We start from the raw sequence: 22,165 nt of genomic DNA, 5'->3' as shown, positions 1-22,165 counted from the left end.
AGACAGTTTAACGCACTCATTCAGGACTCCCTGCCCTAATAGTGTCCCTGCTGTTGGTTTTAAGATAAATTATAGACCTGGAATGGCACGTAGGTCAGATGCCTGGCATAAGAAGCAAAGACTTCATCTTTGGCAGAGCAGCCAAGCTCCCACAGACCGAATGTCTCCAGGATTTCTCCAGGTTAACCACAGGGTATTGAACTTACTCCTCCAGTCCAGCTTGGAAAGCTGACAATCTCAAATCATTTGTTGAGCCTCTAATCAAAACAACAACAAAAAAAGGATATTTGTAATGTGTGAAAACAGCTCACTAATAGTATTAATACCTTAGAAAAAAATCTCTGCTACTTATGACAAAATGCTTGTGTATTAGCAGTAAAGGAGTTTTATCATCCATTCATAGCATGTTTTAAAGAAGCACCAACTTTCAAGCAGGCATGAAAAACAAAATCAGTTGGAAAATATGGAAGATTTTGTGCCTTTCTCTACCCTTGCTTATGACCTGTTCAATACTAATTGGACTGTATGTTTGTAAATGGCCACAGCACTTGGGCCATTACGTATAAACCAAATTTGGGGAACTCTTAGTGTTTGTTATGCACAGTGAACCTCTGGGAAAGCTTCAGCCTTTGACCTCTGTAGTGGATTATGACAGAGAAGAATCGTAAGAGCTGGATTTAGACCCATCTATGGAAAGCTGGTTAAAAATATTTAACATGTTCTTCCTCTTCCCCAGCTCAGTAAAGGTCCTCTTAAAATATATTCTTTGTGACTTCATTTTTATCATTGCTTTGGGAGCCCTGTCCCCAAGCCTACTTGTAAGGAAATGATTAAATTATATTCATGTTTGTGCTTTGAAATTGCCTTGGTGCGAGTCCAAGAAGTATTTTCATGCTCTTCCAAATTTCCATGCTCTTTAATATTAATCTATTTTCATCAGTGACCTGCTCTGGCAGTAAAATTTGTTTGTAATTGGTCATGTAATGATTGCTGAGGGGACGTAAGAGCTGAACTGAATTTATCTCGGACTTAAATATATATATTTCTTTTTCCTAAGAAAAAGTAAGACTTTTAATAGAAAATGAAATGGCATTTCAAGTAACAGCGGGTAATTTGTTACACAAATCATTAACAAAATTATGGTAGCAGAACTCTTTCATTTTGCTTTTACAACACAGAATATTCTTCTCTTTGAAATACTTTGTCACTAGCTTTTAATTTTGCATTATATGTTAATAAGTGTTTATGTTTGGTTTGTGGTGGCAATTTCAAAGTGAGCAAACACTAATGCCATTTATTGCTTTTGAGAACCTTTTCACATGGTCTACAAGTTAAAACTATCCAAAATATCTAGAATTAAGGAACTCAAGGAATTATTTCTTTTTTGTAATGTTAGCCCAGGTGGTCTTCAGAAAAAGTCTAAACATCTGGCTGCAGGTTAGCAGACTTCGTGAAATTCTGTTTTGCTTAGTGAGGCTTTCTGTTGGGTTTATTGTGGAAAGATGTTTTGTGCAAGAGCAGGCGTGGCTTTACAGCTTAAGAGAATGGCTATTACTAATGACTGTTAGTTGCATTTTTAGTCAATAATATTTTGGGGTTTTTTTCCTGTAAAATTGTTTGTAATCAAAGCCATTATACTATCATTTAAATGGAAAGGCCAGCATTTGCCCAGAACGGCCATGTAGTTATATTAGCTTCTATAAATAAATTTATTATTTTAGAAGAAAGTTGTAAAGCACTCTGTTTACCTCTATAGAAGTAAGTAGAATAGCTTAAAATATGCCTAAGTAAAAGATGAAGAACAACACTTGAACAAATATCCTTTAAGGGTTCTTTATGGATATATAATATTTTAATCAAACACAATTTCTCTGTGATTTTGTGGTCTTAAGAAAACTGAAAGGAAGGAAAGTGCTATTTCACTGTTCAGCTGGCTGAAATACAATAATTTCCTTGTTTAAAACATTGATTCTCCCTGTTTGCACTGAGATGTTTTTTGGAGGCTATAGAACATAGCATGTTCTCAGATTTTTCTGTTATGTAATTTTCTCTAAAATATGAAAACTTTTATTTGCTGTGTAGAGAAAATAAAAGCATTAGCACACACTCTGTACTCCTTTAGAAACAAACATTGGTTAGATAGAGAAGTTTCATTATCATGCATGCTGAAAATGTGGTCTAAGAGCTTTAATGTACCTTCATCTGTCAATGTTAATGGACATAGCAAGTGCTGGAGCTGCTGTAAAACAAATCTGTTTTCCTTTTTTCTGCTGTGCTAGATAATGAAATAAAAGCTAAATTATCACTGATAAAAGTAATTTGCAGAAAAGCAATGATAAAAATATAACAGCAGAGCTTGCCATTAGCAGTTTAAATGGATAATGTTTTCTAGTGCTTCTAACATACTTCTGTCCTGTTTTTTGTTGTCTTCTCCCCTTCCCCCCATGCTGGGAAGGGCCTTTAAAATTAAAATTACAGGTACGCTAAATCCAAACATGCGTATCTTTCCGAGAGGTAACTTATATATATATATATATAATTATCATTATTTATTATTATATATTATTTATTGTTATATACTATTATACATTATTATATATGGTATTATATATCAGATAATATAATATGTATATATTAGTTACCTCTCAGAAAGGCACTCATGCTTGGATATATATATATATATACATATATAATATTGCTAAGTCAAACCATGTAGTTAATGCTTTGAGTATAATTCTATCCATCCTAACTTTAAGAATGCTAATGATGAAAAATGAGAAAATGATTTAACTCCTTGCTGTGCTGGTAGCTGTTGTAAACTTACCATGAATCATATGATGTTTATTGTGGAAGCCTTAATTCATTCTTGGGGGGGTATTTAGGTGAGTGAGGCCTATAGCTGCCTTTTGTCTGTTTTTGTTGTTTATTTGTTTTGTTTAGCTATTTCTATCATTAAGCCATAAAAATTAAGTTTGAAACCATACCTCAGTTGCTCACAGAAACTCAAAAATGAGAATGCAGATACATAGTCTGATGATCCTCATGTGTTTGTGTGTGTGTTGTGGTTCCATTATCTGTATATAGAAATGTGCGCAAACCTTTTTAAATCTTATACATTTATTTTTAAGCTAGCTTTATCTCTACTGAAATTGAGTCATCATTTTTTAAAAATGACTGGAATTCATAATATTTTTAAGATGGAAAGCCAGTTTCCAGGGTAAAAAGTGGATATTACCCAAAGAATACTTTAAAGAGGGTTGATTTCTTGTTATAGCAGAACGTACTGACTGTACATACATAGTTTGCAAAAGTATTTATTTAAAGATGTTTGGTTGTGAATGGCCACACTGGAGCAACTGCTCAACTCTAACTGTAGTACCTAAAAGCATTCTATGTTTGCAGCCTGACTACCGCTGTATACTGCTTGCCAGTTCGAAAATGTCAAGGGCAATAACACTGCCACATTCCTGACTGGCCAGCTTCTAACCATCCTTCAGAAAAAACCTGCCCTTTCTCCGGTGCTCTTTCTCCAGCTATTGCTACCAGTTGCTATTTTGCTGTTTCATGGCTATGCCTGTAATCCTGGGGAAGGCAGGGCCTCACTGGACCAGGCAGCCTGGGAAAGCAGACGTACTTACTCTCCCTGCCCCAAAAAACAAAGCTAGGGCACTGTGGGTGTTAAGGAAACTATTCAGCAGTATGTCTGTGCAGAATATCAGCTGGAGCACACAGCCCTGGTCAGACAATCTCAGAAAGGTGCAGGTTTGTGTGAAGTACAAAGCTACTGCTTTATTTTATTGTGCAAGAATTAACGTAGGAGAAAGTATCACATTTCAGAAATTCTTAAGAGTATTTTTAGCCAACAAAACCTTTCAAGTGATATGTGTCTCTGTTGTTCTAGAGTGCTTCACTATTTATTGCAGCTCAACACTGTCGTTATAAGTTTACGATGTCATAATACTTTGAGGATTCTTTCTGTATTATTCAGTATTTTTTGTGTATTCCTTCTGTGTTTAGCAACTGTTTAGGGAAAAAAAAAGTTAAAACGTTAATATATCGATTCAGATAATTATGTTCTTATTTTGCAGTACTATTCAAATAGATGAACAAAAAGTTCATCATCAAAGTATTTCGGGGGGGGCCTTAAGAGATTTTTTGTGGCACAATAGTTAGGTATAAATGTAGTAAAATAATAATAACACCAAGATGGAAGAAAATCTAAATCTTAGTTTATTGATATAAAACAAATTAAGAAAATAACCTGGAACTGTGATGGCAAAGGTCTGCTTGCCAGCAGCAGTGCTGCTGTTACTCACAGCTGGCTATTAATAGGCAAGCAGGAGGGATGTGATGCACCAAGCTGACTCCTTTCATGGCAAGTCAAACACAGCTTCGGTGAAGTAAAACTGTGAGCTAGCATCAAAGCTGTATCACCATAGCTGGGTAGCAGAGCAGTCTTATGCATTGGCACAAGTGTTTGTCTGTTGGTTAACAAATGGAGTTGTAAAGCTGGTGCTCATGCAGAAACAAAGGCCAGAGGGTGAGCTCTAGTACACAAGAGGAAATAGGAGAGGAGAAGCTTTGCTGTCTTATCTACATATGGATTTGTTATATTGTAGCTATGAATGGATGTTGGACAAAACTATCTCAGTGAAGAAAAAAATAATCCCCTATTGCCTGGAGGCAAATCCAAATAGGGAGTAAACCACAAAACCTTTGAAAACAGTAGTATTAAACATTGAAAGCTTTAGAAAGACACTGTGCTGAAAAGTCTGTGTAAAATACGTGGGAACTCTTGCACGTTCAGTTTGTCTACAGGGAGGAGGCTGCATGTGCTCAGTGCCTCTAGGTCTGCTGAGTTATGCAATAGTCAGAAGTGGAAGCATGCTTGAAAATTTGCTATTTTAGGGAGCTTAGGTAAGCAGTCAGACCAGAGGTGAAACACGTGGGACCGTAGCTTTGCGGACTGGCAGCAGTTTGCTCAGGCTGGAGGTGTGAAAGACGTTGCCAAAGGCTTTCAGTAAATTAAATTGTTGCTGGAAGGGAGAGATGTCCTGCTTAGGGAGTGTAGACCTTTCTGAGAAGGGCTGAGGGTGATATTGGATGTACAAGTGCAATCATGAGGCGTACTGAGCCATCCAGAATGGTTTGCATGGGTGAGGAAGGATCGAGTTCTTTCAGCAGCCTAAGAGGGCTGGAAATACTTGCACAGATAGAAAATAGATCTCAATGTAAAGCTGTATCTGCGCAAATGTAGTCTTGTATGCTTCTTTGAAGGTACTACAAAGTAAAAGGAGATACTTTTATCCTTTCTAAAAGTTTTTGCGCGTTAACATTTCTTCTTTACAGTATCCTTGTGGGGATGACAAGTGGATCTTTTAGGTCATTTCTGGTCTAGCTCTTAGTAGACAGGGCTGACAAAGCTACTGGTCAGGCTGGAGCCTTTTCATCATAAATATTATTCATAGAGTTCAACAGAATTTATCTTTGTCCTTCTGACCGTTCTCAAAGCTTAGTTAATTGGGATGATCTCTGGTTGCATAACAGGGACTTAACAGAGTCCAGATATTCCTGTATTTCAGCCACACTTGCACCTTTCACCCTGTGTGAAGCAAGACACTTGGGGTGAAAAGTTGTTCCATTTTGCCTTTTATCTAATTCTCCGTCTGCACTTTTAAAATACTTTCCGTGCTCTTGAAGTCTTTCTGCGCCCATGGGATTTTTTTTGGGTTGTCTCCTTTCCCCTTCCTCTCCTAGAGTCTGCTGACTGCACTCCCAAATCTTTCTCCCATTTTCTGAATTGTGTTATCTACTTCCTCCAGAGATGGTTTGATAAAAATCTGGTTTCCAGTTCTCTCCATGCTCAGACCTCTTTGTGGTAGAGAACATCATTTAATGAATCTCTGTTAATGATCCTTCTTGCTTTACTTCAAATTTTATCAGTTTCTAATACTTATTAATATTTTTATTACAGTTTTCCTATGCATATTTTTGAGACAGTGGAAATACTATATTATAAGCTAGCAAGACATTCATTATTTCTTGGCCTATGAAATTCCATGACGTTTTCATTGTTGTTTTTAAGTAACAGACTTGTAGACTTTTTCCATGCAAACCCCCTGTTTTGTTTGAAGTTCCCCAGTTTGTTGTTTCTACCTACTTTACTAAATAAATAAATAAATAAATAAATAAATAAAAATAAATCTTGGTCTGCATCTCCTTGGCTACCAAGTAACAGAACTTATGCAGAAACTTGGATAGTCCTTCCCTTGCCAAACAGTGGCTGTCGTCTTCAGATTTGATACAAGAAGAGTTGCATGTTGTAGACAAATCTGATAGCAAAGTATTTTCATTTTATTGTCACTGACACAAGACAAGAAAACAGAAAGTAAAACTCATTTTGCAGAGAGACATCAGGATAACTCTGTTTTCAGTTAATGTAGTAAGTTGAGAATCAGTCCCAAAGACAGCCTCAGTTCGCCCTGTGGGGGATCACATAAGGGAGAAACTTTGATTTTGTAGCATCACATTTGTCCTTCATCCAAGATTCTGCTGTGTCCCTGTTGGGACTTCATCTTCACAGAACCACGAGGACCATTGCTTGGATCAAGTTTCGTGTGTGTTTTTTTGTTTTGTTTTGTTTTTGCTGCTCCCTGGTGTGTTTGGGTTTGTGGGATGATTGTCAGTATTGGATTGGACCCGGAATTGGAGTCTAGTGGTTTACAGGCTTGGGACAGCTCCCTTCCTATGCTGAGGATGATTTTCCCAGTTTAGTTGCTGGTTTTGTTTTGTTTTTTTGTTTATTTGTTTGTTTGTTTTAATGCTAAAATGAGGAAGTGAGGAGTTTAATACTTCAAGGTGATTATTTAAGTAGCTGTAGCTCCCAAAATACGTGAGAAAGGCATGTATGGAGATTGACTGTCCAGAATTGTTCCAAGTCTACCCTAAGCCAGAGGGCACACTCCACAGCAATTCAGCTCTTTATGGAGCAGGCTTTACAGGAGCTCTTGCCACTCACATTTCTGTAGAAATATTCCTGCCATCATGTATGATGGTGCATGGTGTAATTCCAAAAGCACCTAAATACCAATTTGCTGTAACTTCTCCATTTGTAATGGAGAAGGAGAAATTGCAGTCATCAGAGTTGGTGCAAACACTCTATTTTCTGGGAACTGTGTTGTTTTTTTTTCCTCCTCTCCAAATACTGCAGCTTATCTTGCTTATTTCTGTCTTTCTTTTCCCCTCTGGCCAGACTCCAGTTTGTAATTCTGCATTCTTTTCTGCTCGGCCTGAGGTTTTCTGATTTGTAAATGCTTGTTTTGAATTTGCATGATGTTTCTGCACAGAATATTTTGGTGACGCAAGACCTGCTGGTTAGAAGATTTTTCTGAGAATATAAAACAGAGGCTGAAAGTCAAGTGGTATCCACTTGGCACACCTATATGCCCAGAATAACTTCAGACCTATAAAAATAGACAGCAAGTTAATTCTTATGGAGGAAAAATAAAACCTGTGCAAATATTTTGACGGTGAAGGTGACTGACCAGTAGAACAACCTGCTAAATATTAGAATGGGTTGAATCTCCATCCCTGAAAGTTATATAAATTGTCCAGGTTGTTCTTTTAAAGAAATTCTCAGATTCAAATTGTTTTAATTCAAGTGAATCCTTTAACCTGTAATCTACAGGTTAGACAGGTTGTTGTTATTCATACTTTCTGGACTGATGAGGTTTGACACGGTCATTCCTCATTCTTCCAAGCTCTTAGTAAGTCAGAGCTTCAGAGAAACATGTCTTCATTCAGGATTTTGATAAAACATGCTATAATCATAATGTATAAAATCTCAATCTACAGAGGCGCAGGCTGACATTCTACTTCTACTCTGATTTGAAGTTTTGTTGAAAATAGGTCAATGGGCTTTCCTGTTTCTTGTCACACTGTGGGCAAGTTTTCTTGCTGGGCTTTCAGAAAGGCTTTTTCCAACTTAGTGAAAGCTAAACAGCATATTCTGAGCTGTCATAAACATTTAATGGTAGATAATAAAACTTTATATAATGTCGTTCATAAAGATCACCTATTTAATTCTGAGGTAGAAGATCTCTCTACCATTGAATGTTCACCAATGTAAATTTGCTGTGTTAATGACTATATTATATAGTCATGTATATTCTGTAACAGTCCTTAGGATTTTTTTATTTATTTTTTTTTATGTTTTCAAGTTTTTTCTTTGAATGACTAATGGGAAAATCCCCAGAAATTGGTGGAAGTCTATTGCATGTTTGAGGAAATAACAATAAGAATAGAAGGGAAGAGTTGATAAATGGTAGTTGATCTGTACAATGGTGAATAAGATCGAGAAAAATGGGAGTAAATGACCTACATAAGATGTATTTTTTTGACGTTTATTTCATAAATAACACTATTGACTATTCACAATTGACTAAAAGCACTGTTAAGTCAAATTTTAAACCATGCTTCTACAATATAGGTAAACACTGTGCTGTGCCCTGCTCTTTAAAAGTAATTACTGATGTTTTTTGCCATACACGTTGCATTATTAAGCTTTCTTAATCTTAAATGCACTTCACACTGACTGTTCCAGTAAAAGATTTAAGTATTTATTCATGTTCTGTGTTGTGTATGGAGGGACTTTCTATTATTATTTTTCCTTTGGAGGAATATAAATCCTTATATAACTACTCTTTGCCCTGGCAGCGTGTTTTGTACAAATGTAGCTAACCACATTGGCGTGCAAATACAACTCAAAAGGATATTTAATGCTAGTAGTTTTGCCTTTTGGATTCAGCATGAACAATGCAGGTACATCCTGCTTGCTCTGTGCCTATCTCACCATTCTTTTGTATTAGCATTTGGACTAGGCTGGTGGTACAACTGTTAACTCATCTTTTGCCTGCATACCATCCCAGCTGTCTTTTCTAATGACAAAATCATTATTTTGGGCAGTGAGTGCAGTTTATTTTTTTTCCCTCCTTTTTTTTTTTTTTTTTTTTTCTATCTACTTCTCCTAAAACCAGACAATTTTGGAATACCCATTCAGGTTGATGAAGTAATTTAATTTAGAAAAGGACAAGAAAAAAAGTGGTGTTTTTCAAGAACTGCTCTTAAGGAGGCACAAGGTATGTTTCTAAAATTGCTCTGGGAGTTGATGAGACTCAGCTCAAAAAGGATGAGCACATCTTTGCCCTCACCTTGGGAAGGAAGTACCATCAGTTTTATATAATGCTTTTGACCCCTGATGCATGTACTGGTACATTTGCATGCATTTCAGCATGTGAATCTTGGACTGTCTGGTGAGAAATTTGTCTGCAATACAGTTAGAATGAGAACAATGAAATATGGAGGTACCACACCCTGATCAAAGTGGAGCATTTGCTAAGCCCATGGAGTTGTGCTGTTTTGCCTTAGAAAGGAGGGTGGTTATTCTTTCTGTGTTTATTGTTCTGCTGAGGCTAGCACAACTGAAATGTGAAATTCTGATGTATGTCTGAGATATGGCTGTTCGTTTAGCGTGTCTTCTAGGGAATAAAAGGGATTTTAATAGTAAGATGATGACAGTAAAATGTACTGAGTTAAAGAGAAGATCTTAGTTTGTCACCTAACTAATTTATTTATTTTTTTACTGTATACTGTTGTCATTACTGTAACTTTTTGCTGTTTTTAGAGTCCCACCTCCTGTCCTTCTGGGGAGATGGGATGGTGATGGAGATGGGAATCACAATCACAGTATATGCAACGTGTGCCTTCTTTGGTTATCTTCAAGAAAGAGAAAAGCTCCATCGGGAATAGTGGCAAAATATTGATTTTGTTACTTCATAATTTTGAAGTAAAAAGAAGAAAACAGAGAGAAATTATATGCTTTCCAGTTTTGCTGCCTCCTATTCATCATCACCTTCTATACTTGTCTAGAGCAGCCATTCTCTGATTCTCTAGGTACACAGGAATTTAAAGAGTCGGTAGGCAGCAGTAGGAAAAAAAAAAAACAACACAGATAAAGCAAGGAATGCTGAAAAAGAATGATTGTGTCCGGTTATTCTTGGTTTGTAATAGAAAATGCAGACAGCCCTTATTGCTATCAGTTCCCTTTGCAAGTTTTTGTGTAGTGAGCAATTAATTATTTAGGGCTATGGATCAGATGTGCTGGCGGCCATTTCCTGACCAAACCAAGCCTTAATTTTTAGAATACTTGAAATTCTGTAGTTGAGTGTGGAGAGGCCACAACTGTTTCCTCCTCAAGCACCACAGTTTCAATGTCTCTCTTGTTTCTGCCAGATCATGAGAGGCAGGTCAGCCATGAGAGTACTCATCGCAGTGACGCAGGCAGTCAAGGAGAAGGCTTTACTATGAAATCATGAGGATTGTTTTCAGATAAGTGACAGATAAGTGATGAAGTGACTTGTGATACTTTGTGATCAATGGTTTCTTTATTCTTCCCACCACAGTTGTTCGGAAGAGCCTGGCTCAGGCAGTTACTGATGGGTGGTAATCAGGTGTGTGTACAAGAGTGGGTAGTCAGGGCACCAATTCCTCTGATGTACATCGAGCTGCTGATTTTCTGTTTTATCAGTTTAAATGAGTAACAGACCTCAATACTAAGAGATTAGAATCACACTATGTGAAGTTATCACTTGCATCTCAGTTTACCTGATGGCTTAATTATGAGGAGATGGACAGTTGAAGTGGTACTCTGTAAAATAACAGCCATCTGAAAGAAAGGCTGGAACTGAGAATGATCTGTGTCCCAGGACACGTGTGCAGACAAAACTTGCATTCCACAGTGCAAAAAATGCAGCCTGGTTCTTAGGATTTACACTGGACAGTTGTTTCAGGAAGTTGAGGAAATTGTGTGACATGGAATAATCAAAATTAAGGAATGTCTGTATTGTTGTTCTTAAGAATTATTGTTCCCTTCTTGCTAGAGAAGTGGCTGTTTAATCTGTCCTTCTGGGTCTCTGGACATCCATCTTATTGTTCATGACTTCAAGTGACCACAAGTCAGGAGATGGAGAGACCATTAAATTGCATCATAACTGAGCACATATTAAAATGATCAAGGCTCAAAAAGTAAAGAAGAGTCAACATCATTTCATAAAGATTTTATTACAAGAGCTGTTTTCTTAGCTTTATTAGCAGGAGTGTTTAAAGGATTTGACACTTTGGAAAGACGTGGCTTCTTATCAGACAGTGTTGCAAAGTAATTTAGATGATTTCTTTGGACATTCTTTAAAAAGAGAAAAACCATTTTGTTTTGAACTTTTATGCATTGTCTTTTGAGTGTGCAGTGCAAAGACTGAATGCTTGAAGCAAAGCAATGTGATCATCAGGCTGGCTGAATTTTCTTTAAAGGTGCTCTGCTGCCTGAATTTAGAGTTCAGATCACTATGGAAGGCATTAACACAGAGCAGCCCAAAACCTTACAAGGAGGGACATTTTGCATTCCCAAGGCTGGGAGGGGGTGTTTGCTTGCTCTATCTGTGTTCTACTTGTAACCTCACCAACTCTGGTGGAGACAAGCCTTGGTGAAAGCCTGGGCTCTACCCTTGAATATGTGCTGATTTAGGAGCCCCATTTCATTACAGATCAGTTTCATTGCACCTTTTCTGTCTCTCAGCTGTTCTATCCTAAACATTTTATTAGTTCTAACTTTAACTGGTGAAATTGGCAAACAAGAAAACAAAAAGCACAACTGGAATGCATTGTGGAAAACCATTCACTTCTGTAACACTTTTTTAAAGTTGTTGCAATGTATTCATTTTATGATCCCTATGAGTACTTGCTGTCATTTATTTACCAATCCGTACCATTTGAAATGTTGATGGCTTTACTCTGAAAGTAAAATTGCCTAATTTACTCTGCTTGTTTAGAGAAACTGGATGTACACCAGACTGTTGCTAGAGCAAGGTTACATTAGATGCTTGCAAACCTCTTACACAACTGTGCTTGGTGAAGATTTCTGCAGCACTGTGGCTCAGCAGTCTTTTTTCAGGGACTGGAGATCCTACATCATTTTTAAGAGTGGTCTGTTTATTTTCCCTGTGTTGTTTTATGTACTGAAATATTGTAGTGAAAATAGCTGGGTGGGGTGTAATGAATGTTTTCAAAGACCTTCCTTTGAAAGAAGCTTTTTTTCCAGTCCTTGGTGGTCACCACCCATTTTCCTGTTCTGTGCGCGCCTCTCTCATTGTTCCTATCCACAAAGGCCCCTTCTGCAAACCTGTCAGCATATGTGCCAGTGCGACGAGATAAAATGGCTGGGGATATAAGGCTGAGCCTGCTGAAATGACAGAGATTTTGACCACAGGCTCTGTAAATTTCAGCATGTATTGCCCACATCATAACATATTGGACTGTAAAATTCAGTGTTTGTCAACAAGTTTCAGTGTGACTGTTTCAGCTGTTTATAGTTGAGGGTGTTTGCGGCTGAAGTGCCACCAGGGTAGGTATGTTTGCTAGTGATATTATCATCATGTGGTGGCAACAGTTGTCCCCTTAGACTTGAAATAAAGCTTGATTGAAAATTTGTCCCTGTTTAACCACAGTTGCACCATCTTGATAAATAATTCTCATTGTGGTTGGGTATGGACTGGGATGCGGTCGCTGTCCCAGCTGAAAAATGGAGCTGGTTTGGGATTTAACTTTATAGTCTGTGAGTTGCACTTCGTTCACCTTTAGCTTTAACCCACTGGCGAGGAGATAAAGCACATCCTTTGGTATGTGTTTTTTTAAAGTAGGTAAATAGTTGGGTTATCTGAAAACAGATCTCAGCAATACCTGCTGAGCTTCTGAGCAACAATACTTATGGACCTTTAGATTAGCTGTCAAAATTGACTGATTACTACAAGTAATTCCACAAGATAAGAATCTGTAATCTCTCAGAACACAAATCACTGATAGAAATCTCAGGTTATGCATTGTCATAACCTTATCCCCATGGTCGGGTTTGCAATTCCAGCTCTAACTGTGCTGCAGGTACTCTTGAATGTGAGAGCAGAAACAGTGAAGTAAAGCAGAGTTGTATATTTTTTGCTACAAAAATTGCTGTTTGCAAGCATGTTCAATTTCAGCCAATGTAGAAACAGTCCTTTCTGTTGTGTTGTTCAGTGGTTCTGTTTTTCCTTTTAGTCTACAAGTTATCTCTGAAGCTTGCTATGTCTTGGCTGGTATCAAAGAGTTGCTTGCCACAGGGAAGGAATCCATGATCCCATATCTTAACAGAGCAGAGAGATGCAAAACCAGTCTCAGGAGGGAATATTAAGTTTAGAAATCTTTGTGCTCCTCTGGTTGTAGTTTGGCCATGTGCTGGGAATTTTGTTTCCTTTGCAATTTCCTTAGTATTTGAGAAGACTGCGGAAATGATTCTCTCATCTGCTTGAGTGTGCTCTGCAGCATTACAGGATGGTCCAGAGCTGTCCTGCCACTTTCCTTCCTGAGTGCAGAGACTTGGAGCTATAAGTACTACTTCTCCATCATACTGCACTCTTCTAGCCTTAATGCAAGAAATGTGTTGAAAAGTCAAAAAGGCAATGCCTGCATCTGTTCTACCTGCTGATCAAGCAGCAGCCTGACATCTTTTCTACGTGTCATAGGCCTTACGAGGTTCCCGGTGGCTGATTCTAACCTGAGAGTATCCACGTTTGGCACATCCTTTGAGGTGCCAGGTTCATGCTGGTGTGGTGAATGACGAATGGGCTGTGCTCTCAACATTGTAAAATAATCCCTGGTCAGATTAATGGTTGATGAAATCCTAATACTTATCTCTCCAGTTCAAGGTACTCATAAAATGAGAGAAAACGGTAGGACGTAAATCCTGTGGACATTGTTTTGCTTACTATGATTACGTTTATCAGACTCTGATGACATATTGCAAACCTAAAAGCTTTAAAAAAGTATGAAGGATCCAGCAGCCTCAGTAAGGTTCTCAACATCAAACTTCAGAAGTACTTTTCTTTAGCTGCTGTGATAACGTATTCATGTTGGTACTAAAACACAGAGGTGCAAAGAGTTTATCTTAACAACTGTATTGAATGTAAATGGTATAAATGTTTCTAAAATGTATGAATGTAATGCTGTTTATCCTAGGGTAATTTTTTAAAAAAATAAATCCCAGGAAGTTTCATTTAAAAAAGAAATTGCACATCTAGGAATGTGTAATTACAGTTTAGGATTATGGACTGCTGATACCATCAGAGCTTCAGACATTAAGAAAGTTGGTGTTGTATGTAGTTTTAAAGTTCATATGGGACTTCACAGAATCACAGCACGGTTGAGGTTTGCAGGGTTCTGTAGATGCATCTGGTCCAACCCCAGCTCCAGTGGGACTCTCCAGAGCAGGCTGCCCAGGCAGTTTCTGGAGATCTCTTACCATAGAGGCTCCACAAACCCTCTGAGCAGCCTGAGCCAGTGCTCTGGCACTCACATGGTAAAGGAGTCCATTCTGGTGTTTAGATAGAATTTCATTTTCCAGTTTGTGCCTATTGTCTCTTGTCCTGTCACTGGATATCACTGAAAAGAGCTTGGCTCTGTCTTTCTTGTACCCATCTAAAGATCTGATGTATTTCCTATTCAAGAAAGCATTTTCACATCTATGTTATTGTAAACCATAGCGACAGTAGAGTGATGTAGACTTAGTGAATCATCAGTATTTTCAGCTTAAAAATACTAGAAGTCCAGTGTTCTCTTAAGCTTCATCTCTTGCTACACTACTCAGACTAGCCAAGTCCCACAGTTATCGTGCTAAACATGCTTTTATCGTGCTAACATTGTTCTTAATGTGAGCCTTTTTCTGATCTAAGTCTTTTGTATTTTCTGACTCATAAAATCTAGACTCAGCTTTTAAACTTGGAGGAAAGAATCTCATCACATGTTGATATAGCAGTAGGTGCCTATGTTTATTAAACCAGCAGCAGCAATTTATTGTTTAGTGGGTATGTGCAGAAAATATGAAAAATCCCCCCAGTCAAACCAAGGAATCAGTGGTAAGTCAAAGCAGATTTAAAGGAAGGGTGGAAGGTATTTCATTTCCTTATTTTTGTAATAGCCTTCTCTGTTAGTAACTTTCCTTGTTACCTTCGAACTCTCATTTCCTCTATTAACAAATCCTTGTTTTGGTGGAGTTCATATTCATTTTGCCTGAGTACTGGGTGCCATTTTCCAATGTGCAACAGTGCCACTTTAGCACTTTACAGCCATGAACACTACACATTTTCAAACCTTTTCTTTTTTTTCCTCAGTTGAGGCATAACTCTGTTCTTCCCCTTCCCACTGGTGTGCCAAACTTGCTCATCTGGTGCTTTTTCAGATTTTAGAAACAATTATTTTCACTGGAACGTGTTCACGTATAAGGAGGGATCTGTATGGCACTGTGTTTGGATTTCATTGACAGCTTGCATATTTGGGCCTGGTTTCCTGGTGAGTGAGTTTGTAGTATCTTTATTTACTGATGGTCACTTTTATTGCTCTAATGGAGGGGACTTTCAAAAAGCACATGGTGCCATCCAGATTAAACTGCTTGTTGGATAGAATGGTTACAAAGCTGAGTGAATTATTTTTAAAGGAATTTCAAGGCTAAATAAGCATGACCGCTGGCTGCTCGGTGCACACGCAGGCACATCTCTGAGCTGTCAGATGGTATGGTTCCGAGATAGCTATGGAGCAAAACTCCTTTTTAGATATGGTGGTGGCTTAAATCATCTAGGGATTTGCTAAGCAAAAGGTAAAGCAAAATGTAAACACGCTGCAAAAAGTGGATTTGCTGGTTTGAAATAAATCTTTGTTGTTATCTAGGATAGTACTGCCCATTAAAATATTTTTACAAATTGGAATTTTTTTATGCTAAACATCCACCCGTTTTTTAATTGCTTTGTGTGTACTGTAAAATATTTTCTTATCTTTTCATCCCTAGAATGTATTTTTCTTGCTCTATAAGTTAGCATTTGAGGCTTAACTCTAAGCCATTTGAAATGAGAGTTTACTTCAGAAATTTCATATGACAGCTTAATTAACTCTGGATTCTTGACCTTTAAAGTGCTGGAACTAGAAACATTTAATAACCAGCCAGTGGATATAAAGTAATATGCTTGCTGTTTTACTAGTTTGCATGGAAGGCAGTCTGAAGCAAAGTCCAAGGGTCACCAAAATAGGGAAGGAAACTGAAGGAAGTCAGTCTGAGCTATGTATTTCAAAAGGTTTTATGTCTGTGTCACACAGTGTGCAGGTATGAGTGAAGACTACCAGACTGCAAATAAGGTGTTCTTATGCGAGGAGCAGGCTGTGATTTCACTAAAATCTCCTGTGTTCTGGCACCTACAAGGTAGAAAGGTAATTCAGCGCAGTTACTGTGCTGCCTAGTCTTACATGAGCAAAGTATTGATCCATGTGGACTTGAGAGCAGTGAAACACTGAGCTGGAAGTTGCTATCTCAGCCTGGGACACAGTGCAATCCACTCCGCAAGCTGCAAGGAGGTTGCCACCCTCCTAGACATCAGGAGCATGGCTGAGGCTGACCACCCAGCACCATCGTCAGCTGAGTAAGTTCCAAGGGCTTCCATGGGTAACTGAAGACTGGGATTGCTCCCACCTGCAGAGGTTTGGAGCTGCCAAGGGTGACAGGTCCCCAGGATGACGTGACAGTTTTACAAAGTTGTTTGGGCAGGGGCGGTTATATGAGGGTTCAGCTTTTTCTAAGCCTGAAGTTTCCAGCACGGCAGCTGGAGAGCCTGCTGGAAGTCAGATTATGATCTGAACCTCAAGCAAGACCTTCATCTGCCGGCATTCCCATTGATTTCAGTGCAGCTGTGTTGCAAGGATGCTGGGGTGAGCGAGGGGATGGGAATCTGACCTCTGTCGTCTGCACCAGGCACTCCTGCTCCCAGTTGAGTTCTTCTGACTGGTGAGGCAGCATTTGCAGCCGGTATGAGTGTAGACTTTGGGCTGGTTCGTTGTCTGGCTTGGTGGAAGAAAACATGGAGAGCTTCAACTTGTGACACGCTGAGAGCTCCACCTGAAACTGCCAAGCACTGCTAGTGCTGCAGGCAGCAGCCCATGACTTCTGTTTTCAAAAGGCAAACTGAAGCTGCTGGGAGCAAGTGGACTGAGTCTAACCAGAAACCCCAGGCCTGCTCCTGAGCTCTATCACCTTGTTTCCAGTGGAGACTTGAGCTTTCCCATTCCTTTCTTGTTTTTTTTGAGGGGAACAGTTTGTGATCGTGCAGTGATTACTGAGTGAGTGTATGTGTGTATTGGTGGAGCAGGGCCAGGTCCTGGCAGGTCCTGGGACTCCCAAAAGTACAAAGCATTATGGAAGCTTCCCTGCAGGACCTCCCACCCTTGTAAGTGTGCATGGACGGGTTGATCTGAAGTGGCTTTTTCCTCCCATTACCCCCTGCATTTTTAAAAATCTGGCATGGGTTTGGATGAGGAAGGTTTCTCCCTTTGCTTGCTCCACTTTCTCCGAACAGTGACGCACACACTTGCTCGTTTTTGCCACATAAGTGGGCGGTTTATATGCTGGGAGGGAATGATTCATAAATTAGCTGCAGCCTATGCCTTTATTGCTCTAATGATGTGTGAGCAGGATTCCATGTAAACCTTTCTGCCTGGCCTTCAGACAAAGTTGTTGAGGAGTTATATTTTCACTTTCTGGCTGCGGGTAGCCAAACCTTACTCAGAGAGAAAAGCTCTCCCAGTGAATAAAATGGAGGACAGCTGCAGGGAGGTGAGATGGCCTGCTACCTGCAAAGGAAAACCATGAACATAGTGCATTCCGCAGAGCTGTATCACTTGGCTGAATGTTCTGGAGGCTTTTGTGCGACCAAGATGAATGAGTACTAGATGGCAGTCTTTTAAGCAGGTAAAGACTCTGCTTGGGGGAAATGATGTGAGGCATGAGGCCAGGGGTTGTTTTGTGCCTCCGTGTAATTGTACTTACCTGACGACAACAACCACCCAACTTGAGGGTATGCTGAGCTAGGGTAGAAGAGGAGGAAAATTGAGGTGCAGGAAACCACACAGGGAAATGCTTAACAAGCAAATTGTTTGTTTATTCAAAATGATTATGTGTGAGCAAGAACTCTTTAGAAAGCAGTCAAACAGGCCAACTCTTCCTCTCATTTTCCAAGTCAAGAGGACACTGGGGTGGTGTGCGTTGAGCTATGTCTCATTGCAGAGAAGCAGGGAACTACTTACTGTTGGAAGCAGTGCTAAGGGAAGGTATCTGCAGCACAGAAAAAAAATCATTCTCAGCTCATAGCATTACTTGTTAGAAATCTTGGGCAACCTGTGATTATGAAACAAGCTTGTCTTATTAGCCACAATTGGTAAGTATATTTACAGATGTTAGCAAAACTAAATATTTTTCTTTGTGGCTGGAGTGGCGTCCTGAAAGACTCTACCCTCTCTTATACAACCCATTTTTTTTCCCTGCATGAATTGCGACATGGCTTTGGCTTTAGTTCTCAAAATCTGGTATTTACATGAGACAGAATTGAGCCATCTTTTGCCCATGTTGGTTCTAATATGAAAATCACGGTGTTTAGATTTAGAGTAGAGCTTAAGTGTTCATGGTTCATGTTAGATTTTCCAAGCTGCAGTTGGAAATTCTCATGAATATTGCTGCATAGTTTATGTTTGGATTGGTTTTCCTTTGTTTCTAACCTTTTTTCTCAGTGGCTGAATTAGAAACTGAGAAGAATTTTTTTCCCAGAGAGGAATCTGCACAGATGCATTTTTCTCAAGAGAGCAAGTTACCTGTAAAAGAAGCATCAGATTGAGTAATTCACCTGGTTTTCCCATTCCAAGGTGACATAGGGCATTTTTTTGTTATACTTTCAAGGACACCTGTGTGTAAAGGGACTTTTTTAATGTGTGTATAATCTGACTCTTACTTGGCAAAGAGAAAAATAAGGAGCTAGTGTTACCTTGTGAATATCTGATACTTTAGATTCAGACTTGGACGGGTTGGTGCTCGCTCCTGTAATGCACTGAAGTTGTTATTCAGCTGAATTCTGCTGTTACCTAACTAAAAGTGTGTTGGTCTCATCTTGTACATATCTCCTGTAACAGATACCATGTCAGAAAATATTCACCTCAGGCAAAAGAATTGTGAAAGAGGTTTGCCAAAGGCTGAACATGGATCTTAAGAAGATACCATAAGCATTTATGAGGCCCTGTTCTCTGTTAGCACACCCAGTAATGAACACCTGCCATCCCAACTATCTGATCCCCACGCTTATGCCCAGCATCAGGTGTTTTGAACCATAGGAGTGCTACTGATGTGCTCTGAGCAGTTTTCTGCTTTGAAAGATGATGTTGAACACTCGGCCTTGGGTGGACCCCAACACACACCTTACTGTAACTTTGCTCTTAGCACTTAATGCATACCCTGGCTATTTTACTTATAATTTTCTAAGCCACCTGTGGTTTCCATGCTAGAAACTTTGCAGTCACTCAGGATCTTCTAGAAATGATCACCTTCTCTGAAATGCATTACTGTATATTAAAACTCTATTTGGTGCAGTTTTATTCCATACCAGCCATGATTTGAACAGCTTATAGGATTAAGCAATGTGGTTAGTATTTGTCACATCATTTATTTCCTCAACTTCTTAATGTGAAAGAGTATAGTTAGTGATATGTCCTGCCCTGATGGGGAGTTTTTTAAGCTTTAAAGACTCATTACTTTACACTAATCTTGGAAATGGCAAGTTGAAATATTCGTAATGCTTGGCAAGAAGAGACCCACCACTGGCGAGTTCTAGAGATTGAATGTGTATCAGCACAAATGGTGTGGTCGATCTTTTCCACAACTTGTGCTCATCTGAGCTGTGCAATTTGCACTGATACTCCACTGTGGAACTCTGACAGAAAAATATATCTATTATGGTGTAATATATCTAATTATGGTGTGAAACCTCAACCCGTGCAAGTGAAAGAAACTTGTAATATCAGCAGAGCTTCATTAGGTTGAAATAATTGGTAGTTTTTGAGTTGGTTTTTTTTTCCAATAACATTGAGTTCTTCATGCTCTGAAATAAAAGAATTGTATTTTCTGAAACACAAGGCAGTGAAGTTTTCTTTTAAACGATTGTATCCCAAATCCATAATAAATGTAGCCTTTGTGTTTCTCACGTTAAATTTAGCTTTGTGTCCCTTGGTGGCTTAGTTTTGTATACTTGCTTCATAAAATGTCTTCCCCTTTGTTATTTCCTGCTCTTCTGTTCTCTGTGGTGTTTAAGGGAGGTTGTCTTTATTCGTCTTGTTGTTTCACTCAAGGTGTCTGTTCTCATGGACAATGGAGAGATATTGTTTTCCTTAAAATAGCTTTTACTAAGGCAAAATTTCTTGCATGCAGCAGTATTTTCTTTTCCATTTTATATTCTTCGTGGTCAAGGAAAGTTGGTTTTTCGGAGTAGCGTTAAGAACTGAGACAGCTGTACATACACAGTTGGATACCCTGTTATTACCTTTATTTTAATGCAGGGAATGACAATTGCAATTCATTTTATCCGTGACACAAACACATGTGCTCTGCAATTTCTCCAGCTTTAGAATGAATTGCCAACTCATTCTGAAGTGTTTTTCTAGTGAACTATTGTAGATTGAACAAAACAAATTTAGATATCACACAATTTTTAACATGTACTGAATCTCAGGAATAATAGTTTGCTATTTCATATTTAATCTTGGCTAAAACAGATCTTGAACCTGTTACATTCAGCAAGGACTCAAAGGGTCTGAAGGCTGATTTTCCAGTTGCAGCAGTCCCCCTCCTAACTCCCACTTTAAATGAGCAAATGAATATTAATATTCGGTCAGTGAAGTTTAAACCAGTTGGCAGAATGGATTCATTGATGACAAGGCTAACTCGTATAAATGCCTCGCTGAAGTTGTGAATTGCATTTCAAAAAATGCTTTTTTCCTTTCTCTTCTCTACCTGGTAGGAGCAGTTCTGAGCGGAGAAAGGAGAAATCGAGAGATGCAGCAAGATGCAGGAGAAGCAAAGAGACAGAAGTATTCTACGAACTGGCTCATGAACTGCCCCTGCCCCACAATGTCAGTTCCCACCTGGACAAGGCATCCATAATGCGCCTGGCAATCAGTTTCTTACGCACTCACAAGCTTCTGTCTTCAGGTAATGTCTGGCTAAAAGAAGTTGTTGATGCTAGTTAGTAAGAATGTGCATGATCCATGCAAGGTTCTAAAAGGAGAACAGGACACAGTTGCTTGTATTGTGAGAATATTGTGAGATTTACAGTTTTTGTTTTGTTTTGTTTCCCCAGAAAGTACCGTCTATATTTGAACTGAGATAGAAAATCTGAGTGACAGTAGTCATATAAGGTTTCCATTATCCAACTAACAGCTGATGCATTTTTGCATCTGTAAGATCTGAACTCTAAGAACAGTTGAATGTGGTCTATAAAAGTTAGTTACAATGTTTTGAGCTTTTAGGAATTTAATCAGAACTCAGACATATACCTTAAGCTTCCATGCTGAAACAAGCACATCTAATAGCATGGCAAACGTGTATTCCACTGCATTCAGAAGGCAGCTGGGAAGTTCCAAAGGTCCAATACTTTGTTCTAAAGGCCTGATTGTTCTACACACTGGTAATGAACGGTAGGTTGTCTATATATGGCAGAGTGAGAGAGCTAAAGTAAACAACTTTTAAATCATTGATATGAATGGATTCTATTTAATCAGTATTGCTTATTTTGGACTAATCTGAAACGTTAAACTAGCATTACATTTTTAGCCTGTTAAAACTGATAAAACAAACAATATTCTTATTTTGCACCTATATTTGCATAATCACATTGATAGAAATTTGTTGCTTGAATAGCATGTAGAATCAGTGAGAATAACTGTTGTGTCTGGGGAAATTTTTGTACTGACTTTTGTGTCAAGAATATGTTAAAAGAAATGTTGAACTATTTGTGAAAAAGCAAAGCCAAAATTTTGTCTTCTACTTCATTTATGGCAAAACTCCCAATAAGGTCACAATTGCCCTCCCTCTCTTTAGAAAAATTGAGTCATACCATAACAACTGCTTTAATAAATGCCATTAGGAAGTATCTCATCCCCTGGAAAAGTATGTTGTTAGTTTGTTGTTCTTAGTCTGAAGGATACAACAGATTCAGTTCTATGTCTGTAT

General features: G+C 38.6%; 1 protein-coding gene across 5 annotated transcripts in view; it reads left to right on the top strand.

Moving 5' to 3' along the window:
- EPAS1 (endothelial PAS domain protein 1) overlaps nt 1-22,165 on the top strand; it is a 78,364-nt gene that overhangs the window by 22,446 nt on the left and 33,753 nt on the right. For 3 of the 5 annotated variants that reach the window (XM_052685425.1, XM_052685407.1, XM_052685398.1), the window contains exon 2: nt 20,955-21,145. In XM_052685425.1, the coding sequence (XP_052541385.1) occupies nt 20,955-21,145 (191 nt within the window). Of the gene's footprint in view, nt 1-16,448; nt 16,545-20,954; nt 21,146-22,165 lie in introns of those variants that run through there. The other 2 variants (XM_052685415.1, XM_052685434.1) reach the window with 2 other exon arrangements.

Source organism: Tympanuchus pallidicinctus, unplaced genomic scaffold (assembly GCF_026119805.1).
Source record: "Tympanuchus pallidicinctus isolate F22 unplaced genomic scaffold, pur_lepc_1.0 scaffold1, whole genome shotgun sequence".
Lineage (NCBI taxonomy): Eukaryota > Metazoa > Chordata > Aves > Galliformes > Phasianidae > Tympanuchus > Tympanuchus pallidicinctus.
The sequence above is the reverse complement of the archived record's forward strand: the minus strand, read 5'-3'. Positions and strand labels throughout refer to the sequence as shown.